Genomic DNA, 21,950 nt, shown 5'->3' with positions numbered 1-21,950 from the left:
TAAATAAAAAAAATACTTTAATCCTTGTCACGCAAAAGCAGCTTTCAGTTAGATTGAAAAGTATGGGCTAAAATATCTGCAACTGAAGTGATTAAGCAAAATTTGAATATCATATAAGATTAAAGAATTTTGGAAATGAATCCATGTGAACCATTTTTATTGTTCACTTATTGCACACGTTTGTTTTAGAATACAAAACCTTACTTTAAAAACAAAAAGACCTCATTGTAATTTTTGTACATAACCTCAAATTTTATGCAACAGATCTCAGAATAAGGCTGGCAAAATATAAATGTACTTTCATAGTACATTTATGATCACAAGACATACTGTAGTTACATGCTCCTAAGTACTAATATCATAAGCACAAATGAATCCTTTACTAATGGGAAAACATCAGAGTCCTTGTCCCACAATGTATGATTGTAATATCTAAGTATCGGCTTTAAGGTTCAGTATAAGTTTTTGCTTTGTTCTTTCGCACAGACAATAAAAGGTACTCTCTTTGTGTGGTTCTATATTTGTGCTATATTTGCCTTTTCACATTTTCTCACTTTTGTTTGTATAGAACATTGAAAATTTCCCTCTGCTATGATTTTGCCTTCCATGCACTATAACTTAATTCAATTTTTTCCATTGCCATATTATCTCTTAATAGCAAGGGCATTTTATGTCTAGTACTTTTTTTCATTTTTGCTTCTCACAGCATTTTGTGTAATAATAACAGTACATTGTAAAGGGACATACCTGCTGAACTGGCAGAAGGTACCTGGAGGAAAATAGGCAGTATAACAGCCTCCTGAATATTGTTCTTCACACCAGTCTTTTTCTTCATAGTGAACAGGCTGTGGGTTTGAAATTGTAAGACCGAGAACATAAAATAAATACACATGCTTTTGGATGATGGTAGACTTTAGTCTTCACAGCAGACTTATTTAAGACTGTTTTGGTTCTTGTATTAGGTGGTGTTATTAGACTTACTAGTTTATTTTTACAAAACTCCACATTATACTGTACATGCTGAAGTGTTGATAAAGTTGCTTAAAAGTTGCTTAAATTCATAATACTAATATAATGTCTTTCTGCACTTAGACTTCATCCGTTATATTACTATTAAACACAAGTTTACTTTTTAGATTTTCTACAATTTATTTTGCCTAGTCTTCACTGTTTTGTTTTCGCATTATAAATTGTAATAGTGCCATATAAAGAAACCATAAAACAGTACATGCAATACTTTTTCGTCTCCAGCAATACAATAGTCAATGAATATCCATCAATCATAACCACAAACGTTTTTGCTGCAGTCTAATTTTGCAGAATTAAATGTTAAACCAGATGCCAATTATAAAAAATCAGCACTGTCTGACTTTAATGAGTTATTACAGTATATACTCACATGCAATGCTTCATTTGTTCCCAGCACTTTCGCATAAATCTGACAGATACGTTTTTTCCTGTACAAATTGAGAATGCAAGACTAGTCAAAAATATTCTGTGGATTCTTTTTTGTTCTTTAATTCTCATATCTAACTATCATACTTAAAAACAATTAAAGCTATAATTTCAGACTACTTCACAATAAAAAACACAAAACGGAAGACATCTAGAAATCACTGAATCTATGCATGCAATCAAATTACATACTGTAAGAGGACCCGGGGAAGGGTCATCTCTAACCGGTATTTCAGGAACGAAACACTGAAAATACTAAATATGGACCTTAGCAAGATGGCGGCCAAAAGGAATCAGCTGACCAGGAAATGGAAAGGGTCTACCCTGAGAAACAACGAGACACAGCTGAGCCACATCAGGAGCCGAAATTTAAGTGCCCCGGAGGCAGTGAACAGCGCGGAAGCCGGTAAGGTGAATGTGTTTTGGAGGAAAAGAGGGGAAAGAGGTGCATGATTAAGGAATAACGGACTACTGCAAGGAGAAAGGTTTATGATTTTGGATTACGGACACTGGTTAAGGATACAACGCGGATTGGCTTTATTACGAACTTGTGGAACTCGGAACGGATCAGGACTAAGGGAACGGATTACGGACTGTATTAGGAAGGCAGTTATTGAAAGAAACGCCACAGATCTGAGGACAGAAAAGTGTGGTGTAAGTACTACCTTCGTTTACATAAACTATCCCCCGGAGACACCACAATTGGTGGAGGATGCGGGCAACTCCCGCTCGGGTTTGAGAATCATAGAGAGCAAGTTTTTTTTTGTGTGTGTGTGCGGGTTTCGCTTTGCGGGTGTGAAGAAACGCTATGGAAGAATTAATACAGCAGTTGTCCCAGGCCACCCTCGCCCAATTCCAGGCATTAAAAGGACAACGAGAAGCTATCGAAGCGCAACTGGAGGCGAACCAAATCCAAAAAGAAACCAACGAACGAATTATAGAGGAGCAAAAATTAATACGCGCAGAATTGTACAGGTTAAGGGAAGAAATCCGGCAGGCCCCGGTAGCGGGGAGAGGCACCACTCAGGAGGAACAAATTACGCTAGAAAAGATGACTGAGCTTGATGATGTGGAAGCGTATTCAACCACCTTTGAAAGAACTGCAGCTCGAAATGCATGGCCCAAAGAGCAATGGGCTGGGAGAGTAGCCCCTTATTTAATTGGAGAAGCCCAAAAGGCATATTATGATTTAAAAGAAGAACATGCAGAGAATTATGAGACTCTGAAAAACAAAATATTGGCAAGACTAGGGGTAACCATGGCAATACGAGCAGTCCGGTTCCACAATTGGAGCTACCAGATGAACAAGCCTACGAGGTCTCAGATGTTTGACCTGGTACATCTGGCAAAGAAATGGCTCCAGCCAGAAGAATTAAACCCAGGACAGGTGGTAGAAAGGGTGGTGTTGGATCATTTCGTGAGGAGTCTGCCTGTGCACCTGAAAAGGAAAGTAAGTGAAGGGGATCCCCAGACCCTAGATCAAGCCGTGGACTGGGTGGACAGACACCATGCCACAGAGGCCCTGATTAGGGAGAGAAAAGGGGACTTTCGGAAGGAGGAGAGAAGAAGCCCCAAGAGTCTGGAAACCGAAATAAAGTATCGGCCAATAAAGTATAGTGATTATCAGGAGCCTATAGAGTTAAAAAAAAACCTTCGGGGGAAGTCTGACTCAAGGCCCCAGCCATGGGAAGAAACCCGGCGATGTTTTAATTGTCAGGAAGAAGGGCATTCAGCCAGCTATTGCCCCGGCCTGTCCGAACGCATGCAGGTAGACCCCAGAGATGAAGCCCTATGCAACTACCTTACAGCGGGGGTTCCGACCCGTGAGGATCCCCATCTTACGAAAATTGAGATAGGGGGAGAACCCATCGAGAAGTACTGTCGGGAATGCCCCGAGTGTCAGAAAAGTGCGCCACAACCTTATTATAGGAACCCTTTGATTCCCCTCCCAATTATTGAAACCCCCTTCGAACGGATTGGGATGGATTTGGTGGGGCCCCTGATCAGAACCACCAAGGGTCACCAATATATTCTAGTAATAGTAGACTATGCTACCAGGTACCCCGAAGCCATTCCATTGAGAGCTGCCACCGCCAAAAACATAGCTAGGGAGCTTGTACAACTGTTCGCTCGAGTCGGAATTCCTAAAGAGATCCTAACTGATCAAGGAACACCTTTTATGTCGAAAGTCATGCAAGACTTATGTAAGCTACTGGGTATACAGCAGATCCGAACCTCTGTTTATCACCCTCAAACCGATGGTCTAGTAGAACGTTTTAATAAGACCCTGAAAAGCATGCTTAGGAAGACGATGCAAAAGGATGGAAAAAATTGGGATCAGCTGCTTCCGTATCTCATGTTTGCGGTTCAAGAAGTACCGCAGGCTTCGACTGGATTTTCCCCCTTTGAATTATTATACTCTCGGAAACCACGGGGCCTATTGGACGTGGTCAAAGAATCGTGGGAACATCAACCTTCCCCTTTACAAACTATCATTGAGCATGTGGAACAGATGAGAGAAAGAATAAATGTTATTGTTCCCTTAGTGAAAGAAAACCTGGAGAAAGCCCATGCTCAACAACAACAAATTTATAATAGGGGAGCAGTTGCGAGGGAATTTCAGATTGGGGACAGAGTACTGGTGCTAGTTCCAACCCCAGAGTGTAAATTCTTGGCATCCTGGCAGGGACCTTATGAAGTGGTGGAAAAGGTGGGGCCAGTCAACTATAAGGTCAAGCAACATGACAGAAGACGGCAGCATCAAATCTACCACGTCAATTTGCTGAAAAAATGGCATGGCTCCGAAGTTCTGCTCACCCACTTTTCCCCAGACCCTCTGGAAGAAGAAACGGGTGCGGTAGCCGTGGGAGACCTGGCTCCGGCACAAAAACAGGAACTACAAGAATTCCTGTCCCAAAACAAAGATGTTTTTTCCCGGACACCTGGTCGAACCCACCTTATACAACATAAGATCGTCACGGAACCAGGGAAAAAGGTAAGGCTACCCCTGTATCGAGTACCAGAAGCCAAAAGGAAATTGATTAAAGAAGAGGTGGGTAAAATGCTGGAGATGGGAATAATCGAGGAATCCCATAGTGAGTGGGCTAGCCCGATAGTTCCGATCACCAAGCCGGATGGAACTATCCGATTTTGCAACAATTTCAAAAGGTTAAATGAGATCTCGCGGTTTGATGCATACCCCATGCCCCGTATAGATGAACTAATCGAGCGATTAGGTAACGCTCGATACATCAGCACCCTTGATCTTACGAAGGGATATTGGCAAGTGCCGCTGGCCAAAGAAGATAAATCCAAAACCGCTTTTGCCACACCTGAAGGACTATATCAGTATAGGGTCCTACCCTTCGGTTTGCATGGCGCTCCCGCAACATTTCAAAGATTGATGCACCGAATTCTGAGACCGTATCGGGATTTTGCAGCCGCCTACTTGGATGACGTTGTAATCCACAGCATGACCTGGGAACAACATCTACAACACCTGGAAGCAGTAACTGGAGCGTTGCGAGCAGCAGGATTAACGGCCAACCCAAATAAATGTTGTCTGGGGGCTAGGGAAGCCAATTACCTGGGTTATACGATCGGGAGAGGATTGATCATGCCCCAAGATCAGAAAGTACAATTAATCAAGAACTGGCCCAAACCAGCTACCAAGAAGCAAATTCGAACGTTTTTGGGACTGGCAAGTTACTATCGGCGTTTCATCCCAGGGTTTGCAGCCATGGCCGCCCCTCTACACGATCTGACGAAGATGAGCTGTCTGGAGAAAATAAAATGGACCGACTTGGAAGAGAGGGCTTTCCAAGACTTAAAAGCAGCTCTCACTTCTCAACCCGTCTTACAGGTACCAGACTTCAGTAAGCCTTTCATGGTACAAACTGATGCTTCAGACACTGAGATTGGAGCCATACTGTCGCAGGAGATTGAAGGACTGGAGCATCCTATTCTGTATATCAGCCGTAAGTTGAATCCGGCCGAAAAACACTATTCCACGATAGAGAAAGAATGTCTAGCAATCAAATGGGCCCTAGACTATTTGAAGTATTCTTTATTGGGAAGACAATTTATATTATACACAGATCATGCACCATTAACATGGATGTTACAAAATATGGATAAAAATGATAGAATTACACGATGGGGTCTCAGTTTGCAAAGATTTCAATTCCAAACGGTATATAGACCCGGAAGGAAACAAGGAAATGTAGACGCCCTCTCCCGAATGCACTGTTTATTTTTTTCTAGATCGCCCGAGGTCGGGGCTGATCTCGGGGGGAGAAAATGTAAGAGGACCCGGGGAAGGGTCATCTCTAACCGGTATTTCAGGAACGAAACACTGAAAATACTAAATATGGACCTTAGCAAGATGGCGGCCAAAAGGAATCAGCTGACCAGGAAATGGAAAGGGTCTACCCTGAGAAACAACGAGACACAGCTGAGCCACATCAGGAGCCGAAATATAAGTGCCCCGGAGGCAGTGAACAGCGCGGAAGCCGGTAAGGTGAATGCTTTTTGGAGGAAAAGAGGGGAAAGAGGTGCATGATTAAGGAATAACGGACTACTGCAAGGAGAAAGGTTTATGATTTTGGATTACGGACACTGGTTAAGGATACAACGCGGATTGGCTTTATTACGAACTTGTGGAACTCGGAACGGATCAGGACTAAGGGAACGGATTACGGACTGTATTAGGAAGGCAGTTATTGAAAGAAACGCCACGGATCTGAGGACAGAAAAGTGTGGTGTAAGTACTACCTTCGTTTATATAAACTATCCCCCGGAGACACCAAAATACATACATAATACTAGATAGTAAGCTACAGTATTTAACATTGCATCTTATAAGGTATAGAAAGAACATATGCATATTATACATAATGTACAGTAAATATTGGATATATATGTGCATATCTTACTGTATGTCAGAACAGAGAAAATCTAAACAGTATTAAATTAGAATTAATTAACTTCACATACCTCTCATCCTTAGTCAAATTGATAAGATCTCTTGCTTTTCTTGCTAAAACAAACCTAAAACAAAAGATTTGAAATATATTATGAAGACTGCTACTTTGTTGGGAACACAGCTGATAGCCTCTCACTGCCCTCTAGAGGAAGTTAATGAACATGAAGTCTTATCCAGCTTGTCTTGTCATTTAAAAAGAAATGTATTCATGAAAATCAGTGTTGTTTTGACACCAACACAGTGCAACACATTAACTGCACTTTTTGATGGTCTATCGATGGCATTCAGCTGTTATACGACAACTGGAATTCTATCTGGTAGTAAAGAACATCACACACCTGGCACATGTACAGTGGGTTTAAGCTAACTTATTTTTGTTTCCTACTGACTTGCATAGGTACTATATAAAACAAAAAATATTCTGAGTTATATTTATACGTTTTTGTATTCATGAATGCATGGGTCCTTCTGAGAAGCAGAAAATAAAGTTCCAGTGTTCACACTTAAAAAGAACAGTATATGTGGTTTAATTTCATTTTCACACAACTGATTTCTTCATTTTCTGTGGGACTGTGTGATGAACCCAAGTATTTGATGAGGAAATACATTTGCAAGCAGTTAAAAAAAACATCTCCCCTTTATAAAATGTGGGCCAAAACAATATTTCACACGTGATAACCATATATACAGTATATGAAATCTATTTTACTTCATTGGAGTGCATTAGACCATAGAAAAGAGTAGGCATAAATGAATTGCTTGTTTTACAGTTTTTGATACTCAGAAAAACAATTACCAGAACAAGATCTGGAATAAAATTCTTGACTGGCCAGAACTGTCTAATATAATCTTTAAATTATGGGTAAAATGGCTTTTAAAGGTCAAGTAGCGGCAACCATTGGTTTGTTTGTTTATTGATACCTTCCTTAATTATTTTATTTACCCCATAATACAGGGATACGATCCATCTGGTTTGGTGTCATCTAGGGTCATTGAAATGGGAGAGTCCTCATCTTCGATCATCATTGTTCCGCAGTACCCTAAAGAAAGATAAAATAAGCCAAATGATAGATATGTCTGTAGAAGAAATTGCTTCAACACGCTACCCAGCCATGATGTCAAAGCCAATACCACAGGTTCTTTCAAGAAACAGCTGGATGACATATTTGGACACTAGCAAACTAAACAAGCAAGATGGGCTGAAATGCTTCTTTTCATTTGTAAACTCATGCAATGTGATTCTACCTTGAGGTAACCAGTGAATGAAATGCTGTGCCTATACTTTATATTTACCTGCAACAAAGTAAAAAATCTGTTTTATATGGTGGGAATGAAATTTAATTAAAATTATTAACTGAAATTTAGGATGGATAACGCCAAGAAGTCAATCCCATCCAGCTGCTCCTAATCATAATTATTACTAAAAATAACTACAGTTTATACTGTATATCTAATACAATACTTCTTTTTACATTTGTCTCATGCAACCTTCCTCTACCGCATCTCCACCTTGCAGCTTCCACTTGGTTTACTCCTCTCTGAATGGGGGTCCAGGCGCCCTCATCCTGCGGCTGGGGGGCCGCCCCTAAACCGTGAGTTAAGCCAAAACTCTCCGTCCATTTTCTAAACCATTTTATCCCATATAGGGTTGCAGGGGACACAGTAGCCTAACCTGGCAAGCAATGGGTGCATGATTGGATACATTCAGGATGGGGAGGCCTTTCCATAGCAGGGCACACCCAGACATAAACACGTACACACACTCACACTAGGGCCAATTTTTCCCTGAGGCCAATTAACTTACTAGTATGTCTTTGGACCAAAGCACCATGGGTGGAAACCAAAGCACCTGGAGAAAACCCATACGAACATGGGTAGAACATACAAAGTCCATGCAGATAGCATGCCAGCAACTGAAGCCAGGACCCCAGTGCTGCAAGGCAGCAATGCTAACCACAGCACCACTATGCACCCCAGCCGAAACTATCCTACATTCACAAAGCATCCGATTCTTGGATGTTGTTGTCCCTCATGAACCGTATTTATCACCCAAGGCTTATCTTTTCTTTCTACGTTTTTTAACATATATGTTACAGCTTATATCACACAGAAGCATGTTTTCCAGTGTTTCTCCCTGTTTCTGCTGCACAGATTTCTTACCCTTCTCTCTCCAGAAGGTCCTCTTGTAGTACATCATGCATTTAATGATGGACCCCATTGGAACTCTTTGGATCATTTGGTTTCTCACTGGAGGCAGCTGGGGCTCATAATGCAAACTCATGCTCAGCCCTGGTGGAATAGCACTGATGGCATAGGCTGCCTTAAAAGATATGGAACAGCAACAAACGACAGATTAAACAGATGACAGTCAGAGTTCTGTAACATAAAACTCAAACCATTTACAGGATCTCCCAGTTCTGCTCTGCTTCACACCTCTAACACAGGCTTCCCTTAGACCTCTGTATAACCACTGAGATGATGTTATGTTCTAAAAGGCATTTATATTTCAGTAAGTAAATCTATATAACATTCACTATTTGAATGCAGAACATGTCTTCTGTCTTTATAGAAGTTCATCATTCACACCCATGGTGTTCGATTCAACTGCAATTTTTGTCCACAGCTTTAAACAAAATAAAGTCATGGATTTTAGCTGCAAACAAACAATGTGAAAATTGCACAAAATAATCAATTACGTTTTAAAAATTAGACAAAAATGTTAAAAAGAAACTACTTCTTAATGCTGGAAAGAAGGGACATCATGGGTTGAAGACTTAAAATATTAATTCTGTCATTATTCATATGTTATAATATCAATATCTTCCAATATGTTTTTAATACAGCTCAGGGGCTAAGAAATATTTACCTTATTTCTGAACTGTCTATTTGCAACATCCAGTGCAATAATTGTGTATACCCACATTTATTTTTTTTAGTACTGGGCATGTTTTGAAAGTGCTGCCTACCTCATACTTATTTCCAGTTAGTGTTTCGACACACACACCAGCTGGAGTCTGCAAGAGCTTAATCACAGGCTGGTTTAGGTGGACGTTGCCCTTCAGCCGGTCTGCGATCCGTTCACTAATCTGCCCTGATCCCCCCATGAATTTTCTTTCCTGAGTGTGAAACAAAGAAATACATTAGGGTATTTTTGTGTATACTTTCATGAAAGACCTTTATGGACAATGGTTTGTACACCATCCATCTCTTTAAAGCAAAAACACTATAATTCATGCTGAATGCTTTACTGCTTCCATCATAATAACCTCTGTAGGTAATTTGCCCACTGGAGGAGTTCCAGAGGACATTTACTCCACAGCAATGCTATATATAGAACATATAAAACCTTGTTGCAATGCTCCATGTAACTTATATTTTATACATTATTTTATACCCTTTGTCGGTGCTGTATGCACAATCTATATTACCAATTGATAATGCTATATGTAGTCTATATACAGTATATAATACCCTGTGGCAATGATATATAGGACCAATTCCCTGTTGGAATTTTATAGATATTTTCTATAAGGACCCAAGCAGCAATGTTAGTTCCTTCACACATTACTATTATCTGTTACTGGGGAACTGCAAAAAGGATGTAATGATAGCCCACTGATGTAATTTCTGAGTCCATAAAAGCACAACAACATTTAACAAGCACAGGATAGAATCATGAAACTATTTAAGGAGAACTTAAATAAAAACATGTTTTTTTTTCTGTTCAGTCATATCGTCATGGCAAGAGAAGTTTATAACTAATAACAGTTATGATAAATCTTTTTCACCAAACTGTGCTGCAAATTTCTATACATATTTGTTACTCTTCAGGTGGATGTACTCACTGCAGTCATAAATAATTTAGAAAACAGATCACAGACCTGTCCTCCATTAGATGTTGAAAATATCCTTTTTGTCCCTCCACACTGCTTCACATACCAAAGAAACCAGAGCGCTGAGACTTCATGAGGTTCAGAGGTCACATTGACGTTGACGAAGAGAGTTGCAAAGTTTTTTGCAGTCCTTAAATTTAAATATGATATCAGGCATTAGTGTGTACGCAGTTTTCAAAAGGAAATTGGTCTTGATTTATATCTCATACTGTTCCTTTTCTATTCTCTTTTGTTCATACTTCATACTGTATGTGATTGCCACCGCCTCTATTTTAAACAAGGTGTTTTGAGTCTTTAATGACTAAATCAGTAAAACTATTACCTTGTCCAGCAATGTTTGTCAATTAGTTCTTTCATCGTCATATTGTCCCACTGTGTGGCATGTTGAGCAGTCCATGGAGCATCTGCTGGGATCTACAAACAGCAATCAGGATTACCAAAATTACTATTAAAAAAATACATTCATTTCAAAACTTTACCAAGGAACTCCCTAAATAAAGCAAAGTAGATGCTCTAGTATTGTCAGTCGGTACCCAGACATAAATATTAATTCAGGTGGGTAGCTGCGTCAGCATGCGTAGGCTGCAAAGGAACAAGTAATAGGTTTATTCCATGCTGAAAAAAAGAAGAAAGAGAACACAACGTTTCGGCCGTGGAGCCTTCTTCAGGTGTCAATAAATATTAATTAATAAATAAATATATATTAATAAATATCAATTGTCCAGTTGTGTACCTGCATTACACAAGTCAGCAATTTTGTACTTACAACCTATCAGATAGTCCCTTAGATTGTCTCTAAGGAATCTAGAAAATTCCTTACTGTGCTAAATTCCACTGTCTTCATACCAATTCTCTCCATGTTAAGATCAAAACTTATAGTAAATAGGCCAGGTATTCATTCACTTTTAATAGTATTTTTAAAAAGACAGACCTTATAATTTCATTAAACAAGGATCAACTAGTAACTGAGCAAACCCTAGGGCACTAAGGACTTAGTGATAATTAGAAATTCCTGTGGTAGCTCATATGGCGATAGTCCATTCAGTCATTAATGTCTTTGTCCAGTTTTGCCATTTATATCATTTATCGTTGTTCTATGTTGCAGATTTTCAGAACACAACTGATGGCATTATTGTCTGAACATCTGCCTAAGATGTTTTACAAAACTGCATTATAAGGTGGGCCATATCCCACAATGAACAATTTGGACACATAACTGCTCTGATGTCTCATTAAACATAGGCAATATTAAAGAAGTATTCTCTTCTCCATTTTTATAAATTGACACATTCTGTACAGAGCACACATCTTAGAAAAATTACCTCCTTTCCCATTCGGTCCAGAGTCCTCCAGAGGTTGTTGTAATCCAGGTAGACGATGGGGTTCCATGCTGGAGGAAATGGCCCTTGAAATGGATACGTCTTACCCTGATGAAAAAGAAGGAGGCTGGGTGAAGCTAACTAGGGTGGACTAATTATTTTGTTTAATAAAACTTGTAGTCCTAGCCTCAAAGTTTGTAATATTACTTTTTGGCACAGTCCCCTTTGACTTCAAGGCTTATGTCTCATTCCCATTCTGAAAGCAGGTAACACTCTTCAGACTTTTCATAATTTCAGGCTTGCTCTGCCTATAAATTCACACCATGAAAGTAAGTATTGAGGTTTTGCAACAGATAATCATCACTTAGTCAGGAGAACACACGGTTGTTACTCATTCTGCAAGATGATGATTTATGTGGGATAGAGCAGTAAACTGGTATACAGTGCCTTGCACATTTTTCACATTTTGTTACTTTAAAGCTTGCAGCCATGACACTTTGGCTACTAGAAGCACACAAGATTAATAAGTCCCCAGTGTACAATGGTATCTTACCAACTGTACTCAAAGAAATGAGAGATGTTATTCAGAAGCCATTAAGACAAGACAAGTGTAGTACCCAGGGTCTGAAAAATTGCTAATATAGTCCCCATCCATAAAAAGGGTGACAAAACTGAAACAAGTAATTATAGACCAATAAATCACACTTCTAATACATGCAAGATAAAGGAAACTATTCTAAGAATTAAACTAGAGGATCATATATATGGAAATAATGTACTAGGATGTAGTTAGCATAGGTTTAGAAAAGGTATGTCTTTCATGATCAACATAGTATAGTTCTTTTAACAAGCAAAAACAGTAATGGATTCACAATAGGGCAATTTCCCATTCACAAATGGGAAATTGCAGGCATTAAGCATTCATGGAAACATGAGTACAGTTTTTGGATTGAGAAATAAATAGAAAGAGTGTACAGATAAAGGGTGAATACTCACATTGGAGAGATGTGGAGTGTATTAGTGCAGTATCACAGGGATGATCTGTACTAGGACCACTGCTCTTTTAAATTTTTATCAATGATCTAGATTCCAGAATAGTAAACTAGTCACGTTAGCAGATTATACAAAATTAGGATCATTGGCAAACAATGTAAAAGATACAAATTAAAGCTAACGTTAAATATTATAAAAACATCTCATATCTTATGAAAAAGACTTCTGTTTTTATGTTGACACATTTACTGTCCATATCGAAGACAAAAAGGCAGACAAAATGACAGAATACAGTATATAGTTAAAAGCATAGAAGTTAAAACTGGGGATGTTATGGAAAAACTCAGCAACTCACTATTAAGGCCTCATTTAGAATGTTGTGAACTTTTTGGGTCACCACATTCTACAAAAAGCTACTGCTGCGCTGGAATCAATCCACATAAAAGCAGCTACAGTAGATACAATGCATCGCTTAAGGGAATATCCCACACTGACAGGCTGAAAGAACTGAAACGTTTTAGTCTTGAGCAGAGAAGACTGCAAACGGACCTGATACAAACATTCCAGATCTTCACAGGCATTGACAAAGTTAATCCAGCAGATTTCTTCCAAATGAAAAGTGAAAAACAAATCAGAAGGAATGGGTGCAAATGGCATGGAAGTGCATTTTGCCAGCAGCCATATCACCCTGCAACTCACAAATGGCAGCCCACTGAAGCGAAGTAGGTGTGAGCCTGGTCAGTACCTGGATTGGAGACCTCCTGGGAAAGATTAAGGCTGGTGCTGGAGGAGGTGTTAGTGGGGGCAGCAGGGTAATCTATGTGGGTCCTAATGTGCCAGTGTACTGACATGGACACTATACTGTAAAAAAAAAGGCACCATCCTTCGGACGAGACGTAAAACCGAGGTCCTGACTCTCTGTGATCATTACAAAATCCCAGAGTTTCATGAAAAGAGTAGGGGTGTAACGCCGGCATCCTGGCCAAATTTCCCATTGGCCATTACCAATCATGGCTTCCTAATAATCCCCATCTATGAACTGGCTTCATTACTCTGCTATCCTCCCCACTGATAGCTGATGTGTGGTGAGCATTCTGGCGCACTATGGCTGCTGTCACATTATCCAGGTAGATGCTTCACATTGGTGATGGTGGAGGGGAGTCCCCATTACCTGTAAAGTGCTTCAAGTGGAGTGTCCAGAAAAGCGTTATATAAGTTTAAGGAATTTTTATTATTATTTAGACAAAGAACAGGAGGGACTTCCTTAATCAACGGGTTGTAGGAGCCATGTTGTTCAAGATGATGCCCAGCTCTTTGAAGCCTTGGATCAATTAACCTCTAATTGCCAAACAAGCTAAATGGGCAAAATGACCTTCTGTTTCTAACTGATTTTATGTTCAAAGTGAGCAACCGGACAAGCAGGAAACTTAAAAGGGGTCTCTGTGAGCTGCAGAGTTCAGTGCCTGGTCATTAAATATGGCTTGTGTGGAACTAGAAAAAAACAAATCTGCATAGGATTTAAAACAAAGCATCTAAGTGATAATGCAAACATGGAAAAATGTTTTGTCAGATGAGACAAAATTGGCCAAATAATGCATGACTCAGTCAGCACCATCTCTAATGTCAAGTATGATGGTGGCAAAATATATCAATGTAGGTTTAAATTTTTTCTAAATATTAAATGTAAAAAAGTATAATCATTATTTTGTAATTTCACAAAATGGGACAGCAGCAGAAAGGATTGAATACTTTTGCAAGACATGTACAGTATACTTGCTTCATTATAATAATAATAACATTACTTTATTAACCCTTTACAATTTCTTGCATTAGGAATTATCTTTTCACATACCCCAGCTTGCTCTCCATGAGACACACAGACAGGGAGAGAGCTTGGGGTCAGAGCACAGGGTCAGCCATTGTACAGCACACCTAGAGCAGTTGGGGTTAAGGGCCTTGCTCAGGAGCCCAACAGAGTAGGCTGCAGGATTTGAACCGGCAACCTTCCAGCCACAGGCGCAGATCCTTAGCCACAGAGCCACCACTTTGCCCCGTTAGTAATATTGATTGAATTTTCTATCTGAACAATTTTGTTTTGGATTTATTTATACCTGGACAGTAGCTGGCTGATTCAGTTGCTTAGATTGTGCTTTTACAAATATGTAAGCAAGAAATAACAGGCACAGCTGCAGTGTGAAAAAGCAGCAGCACAGTTTAGGTGTCAAGAGTCCTTGATCATATTAGCATTTGTGAGCCCTGTTTCTTGAGGAAAAGCCTCACTTTAGCAGTCATTACTCATCTTAAAAGACAAATAGGGTGTGTGTTTCAGACTGAAGAAATCCATGGTAATACCAGCTTTCTGAACTTCCAGATTTGCTGTGCTAAATAATTTTGAATGCCTTTTTAAATTAAAATATTAACCGCCCTTATACAGAGCAACAAAAATTGGGCAAACATTCTTTAATTAAGGAACAAGTAATAGGTTTATTCCATGCTGAAAAAAAAGAAGAAAGAGAACACAACGTTTCGGCCATGGAGCCTTCTTCAGGTGTGAGAGAGACAGGGCAGTAGGCAAAGGTAAAGTAGCGGGAGAACAAAGGTTGGGAGGGAGGAGGAGTGAGAGGCGGGAGCAGGGGACAGAAAGAGAGGCCAATCAAGAGGTGTGAAGTCAGAATGGGTGCAGAGAGATGTGAAATGAAACTTCCAATGAATGGAGAAAATTTAAAAGAACAGTAATCTGTCGTTAAGGGAAGGGAGAATGTGTGATCCTAGCTGCAGAATAATTTTAGTTTCGGTGGTCTTTCTGATGTATGAGTTCGGAAAACCGTCTTTGAGAACACAGACGGAGAGATTAGAGTGGTCGTGGCCGTCAGAGGTGAAATGAGAAACAATGGGCTTGGAGAGATCTTTAATCTTCACAGCCCTAACCTTATTTACTTACCTTATTTACTTTACCTTATTTACTGTATTGCTTATTTAACCTTACCTTATTTACTGTATCTCTTGCAGTAAATGCCCAGCCATCTACATTGGAGAAACAGGAAGGAGACTCGGAGACCGCTTCAGAGAACACGTCAGGGCTGTGAAGATTAAAGATCTCTCCAAGCCCATTGTTTCTCATTTCACCTCTGACGGCCACGACCACTCTAATCTCTCCGTCCCTCCCAACCTTTGTTCTCCCGCTACTTTACCTTTGCCTACTGCCCTGTCTCTCTCACACCTGAAGAAACGTTGTGTTCTCTTTCTTCTTTTTTTCAGCATGGAATAAACCTATTACTTGTTCCTTTGCAGCCTACGCATGCTGACGCAGCTACCCACCTGATTTTTTAATTAATTTGCATTGGGCAAACATTCTTTAATTAATTGCATTATTGTAATACATGCTGAAAAGTGAAGAAAGAAAACACAACGTTTTTTTCCGTGGAGCCTTCTTCAGGTGTGGGAAAGACAGGGCAGTAAGCAAAGGTAATGTAGTGAGAGAACAAAAGCTGGGAGAGAGGAGGAGCGAGGGGCGGGAGCAGGGGACAGAAAGAGAGGCCAATCAGGAGGTGTAAAGTCAGGATAGGTGAAGTGAGGTGTGAAATGAAACCTAGTATGAATAGAGAGAATTTAGAAGAAAAGTAGTCTGTCGTTAAGAGAAGGGGGAAGGTGTGATCCTAGCTGCAGGATAATTTTGGTTTCTGTAGCCTTTCTGGTCATATCTACGTCCTTATCCTCATTTACGGTCACATGCATTGGGTAGTAACCAAAAGAATGAGATCCCAGGTATAAGCAGCAGAAATGAGATTTCTCTGTAGAGCTATTGGTTTTACTCTCTGTGACAGGGTGAGGAGCACAGCAATCTAGGAGGACCTTGGCACAGAGTCAATGCTCCTCTGGATGAAGAAGAACCAGTTGAGATGGTTTGAGCATCTGGTGAAGATGTCTCCCAAGCATCTCCTGCTAGAGGTGGACATGGTACAGCCTCCTAGAGACCCGCAGGCAGACCCAGGACATGCCTGGGAATCCCTAAAGCAGCAGCTGGAAAAGACTGGTGTTCCTTGCTCAGCATGGTACCATCACAACCCTCAACAGGAGTAAGCGGGTAGAAAATGTTTGGATGGATAACAAGGAATAATGAGTTGTATTTATATGACACTTTTTATACCAAAGGATGCAAAAGCATTTAACATAGAGGATGGGACCTGCCAATAAGTTTAAGCACATCTTGCTAAGGCGTGTCAGTTATTTTGTGCCAGCAGCTCCTCTACATAGCAGATCAGATGGAGAAGTGAGACATCGCTTTTGAATTAATCAGAAACTTTACTGTAGGTAGTCCAGATTGTACAGACCCAAACTGGAATTTTGCCAGACCACCTGGGTTAACTTGGCTTTTGGATGAGAAGTTAAACCGAGGTCCTGACTCTTAGTGGTCATTAAAGATCCCTGGGCATTTCTCAATAAGAGTAGGGAGTTATCCTGGTGTCTGGGTCAAATTTCCCCCCTCGGCCTTTACCTTGGCCTCCAAACTGTCCACATGTATGATTGGCTTGCACTTGCCCAGCGATGGACTGGTGCCCCATCCATTAAACAATGTTAATGAATTAATTCACACTACCAATTTATACTTAATAAAGCTTTTCATATTTGTTCATTAACAATAAGTACTTAACGTAAACCCATGTCACCTTTCTCAGGTTTTTAAGGCTTTAAAGGAAAAGGCAGAATTTAAATATTAATGCATTTAGTGAAAAGAGAAGCTTGAATTTTGTTTTCTGGGATTTCTCTTGACCTTTTACATCAAGCAGCTTTTAGATTTTCAAGTCCTTACATTGTGCACAAAGAAGCACAACTAATTGAAGATGACAGGATGCCTTGAGGCTTTCCTGACTGGTAGGTATCCATAGCAACAGAGAAGAGCAGCAAGAAGATATATTGCCTGATAACAGAAGAAATCCGCTATTACCACTAGAGTATTACAACTGAAAATAAGAAATGAAGTATCCATATAGGATATTGCATTCATTATAACAGCAAAATGAAGAACTGAACCTTGTAAACCAACCATTCTATTTTTGCATGTAAACAAAGCAGCACTTGCGTTTGCCAAAAACAAAGCTAGTAGCCATAATTCCCCTTGTATGGGTTTTTCTTTGTTACATTAGACTAGAATTGCAAAAAACTCAAGACAGTGTCGATAACAAACCTTGCTATTTCAAGTGAAATTGGGCAAGCAGGCCAATTGTAAGACACACTGGTGAAACTTATGTAATTTATGAGAGGGAGGTGCACCCAGTTAAGGAACATATAGGACATATAGAAATTTATTTCTTTCTGTTTACCAGCATATGACAGAATATTGTGTGAGAATATTATGTATAACTGCTTAATTTCTGGAAGCCTATTTACATATTCTCTGTCTAATATAAAAAACATTTACAGTTTTACACTAGTTCATAAATATAAATGTTAAAACGTTTGGCTCACAAGTTAAGAACTCAAATAAAACTGTTGCACCTTCAATCAATTGACTGGTACTGTCCTTCTGAATATTTGTACAGAGAATAAAACACTGTACGATACAATATATACTGTATTACATTGAGAATACTATCAATATTGAGTATATAGTATATTTAGTATCCTATCAACCTAGCAAATTACATTTAATGTAAAAAAAGAAAAAATGACAATTAGGAAATTATTTTTTCCTAAGATCTTATGTTAGAAGGAGCATTTAAATATAAAGTACTTTTAACAATAATTGTTTAACAAATATTCAGATCAGGATAAGCACTTTTTGTAAGCAATTAAAAAGTTACACCGGTAGTGCCTATACTGTCTATTCAATTAGAAACTGCCATTTCGGAACACAATATGGAAGATTTTATAGCAGCATGGCATCTCCTGTTAATTAGAATTTATAGCATTTACACAGTGCTTTTCATCCCAAAGGATACCAAAATGCTTTACTTACAGTACTGGACACATTCCATATATCAAGAAAGTGAAGCACCCGTGTAAATGATGTATGGCAGCTATTATATGCCAAGGAGAAATTAAACATTGTTTAACTGAATAAATTAAGGTAAAACTATAGGTAAAATAGATGGTAAAAGCCCAGAATGGAAATCAACCAGGACAACAGAGTTCACACCTCTACTTTCTGCAGTGTCCTACTTACATTTGTAACCTGTCTCACATGGAATCTTTAATGATCCCAGTTTAGCACCTCTAACAAAAGCTGGCTCCTACAGTCCAGAGTCCTTGGTCACCATAATGGGGCAATTACAAAAGAGTTGGTCAAGAATATCTATCTATAACTTTTAAAGGTTACAATTCAGATTTAAATTTGGAATTAAATGCAAAGCAGTGACAGAAAACTAGTGTGCAGAGTTTCCCAGCAGTTTTATCATAAACCTTACCTTATAATAATGAATGAGTCGCTCTTTCTCGTTTACTAAATGAGTCTTCACCCCCAGTTCTTTTGCAAGTCTCAGAATGCTGTTCTGAGTTGGACCAACATAAGCACCTCCAAGATCCACATATTGGAATTCAGGCCCCTTTAAAAAAATGCAGTCATTTCAAATGGAGTTTTGCTCATAAGAAGATATTCTTGACCTATAATGTAACCAAACCTTTGTCTTGAAGGCAGATGTATGAGCCTTAAATTCTTTAAAAGCAGCACTGCTAGCTTTTAGATATTGTATTAATGATAATACGTATTTTCCTGGTACAATATATAATATATTGTTAAAGTCTCCTCATACTGTACATACATCATCTCGAATACCAGGGTTGACAAGTTGAAAACAATTAAAAAAATCAGTACAAATTCCTACTATTATAAAATCAGATTTTCTGGAGAGACAATTTAAGACCAATTCAGAAACATACAGAGTGCTTTCACAAGCCGAGGAATATAACTATACATTACTTCAAACTACAGTAAGTCTTCAATAAACTTATTTAGGTGACTTTTCAACATGTGCTTTTCTATTAGAAGTATTTGACCCAGGTTATGACTTAGTTTGAATCGAGGCTGTGGCAGAGATTCCAATTTACAACAGATTTTGCAAAATGCTGGAGCTGCCAGGAGTATCCATGTCATCGTTACTCAACCCTGGCAATGGCAGAACCTGTGGACATCAGTAAGAGTACTGCCCTGTCTCCAGGGGACAATTAACGTCTTCCATTTCATTTACAAACTACAGTCAGAATGTAACAATTAACCAGTAGCACTTTAGTTTCTTTAGTTTATAACTGAATGAATAGTCAATTAACATGATATTAACAAACAAATAGAGGTTACTGCCCTGGTGAAAAGTAGAAAGAAAGAATCACACATCACTTCTTGTCTATTTCTGATTTCAGTGAGCGTACTGTATGTCCTTAAGGCTAGGGGTATTCTATGTGTGTATATACTCACTTTTACAGTCAACGTTCTCCCACCCACACGATCACGTGCTTCCAGAACCAGGACATTCAATCCAGACTCTTTCAGCAGTTTAGCAGCAGACAAGCCTAAAAATAATTCATCATCTGAGTGTAGCTGGCACCAACAATGAGCTAGAGATGGTACATTTCAAAAAGTAAACTTTAATAAAAGGCTTGTTCTACATTGCCATTGGTCAATGGATAGAAAACCTTGTATATACTAAATAAGGAGTGAATGTTCCAACTTAGGTGATGTACGGTAATTAGTGGGCTTCCACAAGGAACAGTATGGATTATTTCGATTCTGGCAAATCCGTTCAAGCAATGGAACGGAAAAAAATATGGATTAAAAATCCTGAAATTGAGGAAAGCCTTAATCAGAATTAATGGTGGAACACAAACCAGAGAGCACAAGGGGACCTTACAGGAAGGCACCTTTAAAACAAAACACTCAGTCATGCTATTGAAGCTGATCCCCTGACTTAAAAAAAAACGTACTGGATGAGATCCTTAGATCAATTATGTGCTAACAACCGAATGAGTTAGATGTGCCAAATGGCCTCCTTACATTTGTAGACTGTTTTTTGGAAGCCTTGGGGTAAAAATTAGTAGATGACTAATGTCTTTTAGGTACATGTGACTCCCATTTGAATGTAAGAAAAGGTAGCAGTGGTGTCTGGCAGGGATTTTATTATGATTTTAGCAATTTCCATGTTAACTTAATCAAAATCCATGACTGAAAGAATATTAATAAAATACATTTTGGCTGTAGTCTTTGCTGTTCATTTGTGTAATGTTTTCAATATACTGAAAAACATCTGCTGATAATTTTTGATCTGAAAAAGATTATATAAACAATCGTGAAAAGGTGTCAGGTGAGGAGTCTGCACATTTAACCAGGGCAAATCATGCCAGGTTGAATAGGATATCAATCTATCCATTTTCTAACTGTGTCTTTAATTTCAGGATCACAGGGAAGCCAGAGCCTATCCCAGGCACTAGGCAGGGGCATACAGATACAAACACAAACATGCACACACTCACACCAGGGCCAGCTTTCCCAGAAGCCAGTTCACCTACAAGTATGCTGTTGGACTATGGGAGGAAAACAGAGCACCTGGAAGAAACAAGTGGATAACACACATTCTTCACAGCACCCCAGGGCCAGAATTGAACCTAGGACCCCAGCACTACAAGGCTGCAAGCACTAATCACTGTGCCACTGTACTGCCTGCTAAACAGCGTATATTATTTCCAATTGAAACCGGCCAATTGTGTAAGTGTTCTTTCAGATTATGAAGTCATTTACCAGTCCACGTGAGAGATCATAAAAAATCTGTCAATTTGAAGGTCATTTTATGAAAACTAGAAACACATGTTCACTTATTTGCTCTATTCATGTATTTTTGCCTCAATATTATTTTTTGTTAGGTAGGCCTTCGAGTTTACTTTTGGATTTATTTATATTTAAAATACTCCTTGGTGTGTCAGATTAGTTTTTAATCACACAACCCCATCTCTTTCCTCCCTCTATGAACATCTTTGGATTACAAATAACCTATGGAAATAACCCATGTAACATGCATGTGTTAAATGTTAAAACCTTATAGCATTTATCTCTGAATGTCCTGACATTTAATTTATCACCTGCTTAGATTTTTTAAAATGTTATTTCTTTTGCAAGTTACAACTTACACTGCATCCCAGAAAATATGTCAGGTTAAAGAGTGGCTTAACCATTTCCCTGTTAATGAAACCATCTTTTGTTAGCCCTAATATATTTTCTGTTTCATAAAATCTAAATAACTTTGAATTAATGAACATTTTCCTTTTTGCTTTAATAAAGCTTTGCCTGTTTTGGCTGTAAATGATTGTAGGCAGTTCCTCTTT

The 21,950-nt window shown here is 39.0% G+C and overlaps 1 protein-coding gene across 2 annotated transcripts in view; it reads right to left on the bottom strand.

The window, feature by feature from the left end:
• LOC148653698 (amine oxidase [flavin-containing] B-like) overlaps positions 1 to 21,950 on the bottom strand; it is a 33,457-nt gene that overhangs the window by 8,480 nt on the left and 3,027 nt on the right. For both annotated transcript variants that reach the window (XM_088648967.1, XM_088648968.1), the window contains exons 2-12: positions 20,053 to 20,147; positions 19,049 to 19,186; positions 11,655 to 11,759; positions 10,655 to 10,746; positions 10,321 to 10,462; positions 9,406 to 9,555; positions 8,600 to 8,759; positions 7,383 to 7,479; positions 6,451 to 6,504; positions 1,400 to 1,457; positions 748 to 845 (exon numbers count right to left, since the gene is read on the bottom strand). In XM_088648967.1, the coding sequence (XP_088505093.1) occupies positions 748 to 845; positions 1,400 to 1,457; positions 6,451 to 6,504; positions 7,383 to 7,479; positions 8,600 to 8,759; positions 9,406 to 9,555; positions 10,321 to 10,462; positions 10,655 to 10,746; positions 11,655 to 11,759; positions 19,049 to 19,186; positions 20,053 to 20,147 (1,189 nt within the window). The remainder of the gene's footprint in view (positions 1 to 747; positions 846 to 1,399; positions 1,458 to 6,450; positions 6,505 to 7,382; positions 7,480 to 8,599; positions 8,760 to 9,405; positions 9,556 to 10,320; positions 10,463 to 10,654; positions 10,747 to 11,654; positions 11,760 to 19,048; positions 19,187 to 20,052; positions 20,148 to 21,950) is intronic.

The sequence above is a fragment of the Lepisosteus platostomus genome, chromosome 10, assembly GCF_059453375.1.
Source record: "Lepisosteus platostomus isolate fLepPlt1 chromosome 10, fLepPlt1.hap1, whole genome shotgun sequence".
In the NCBI taxonomy this organism is placed as follows: Eukaryota; Metazoa; Chordata; class Actinopteri; order Semionotiformes; family Lepisosteidae; genus Lepisosteus; species Lepisosteus platostomus.
Note: the sequence above shows the minus strand (reverse complement) of the source record. Positions and strands in the feature narration are given on the sequence as shown.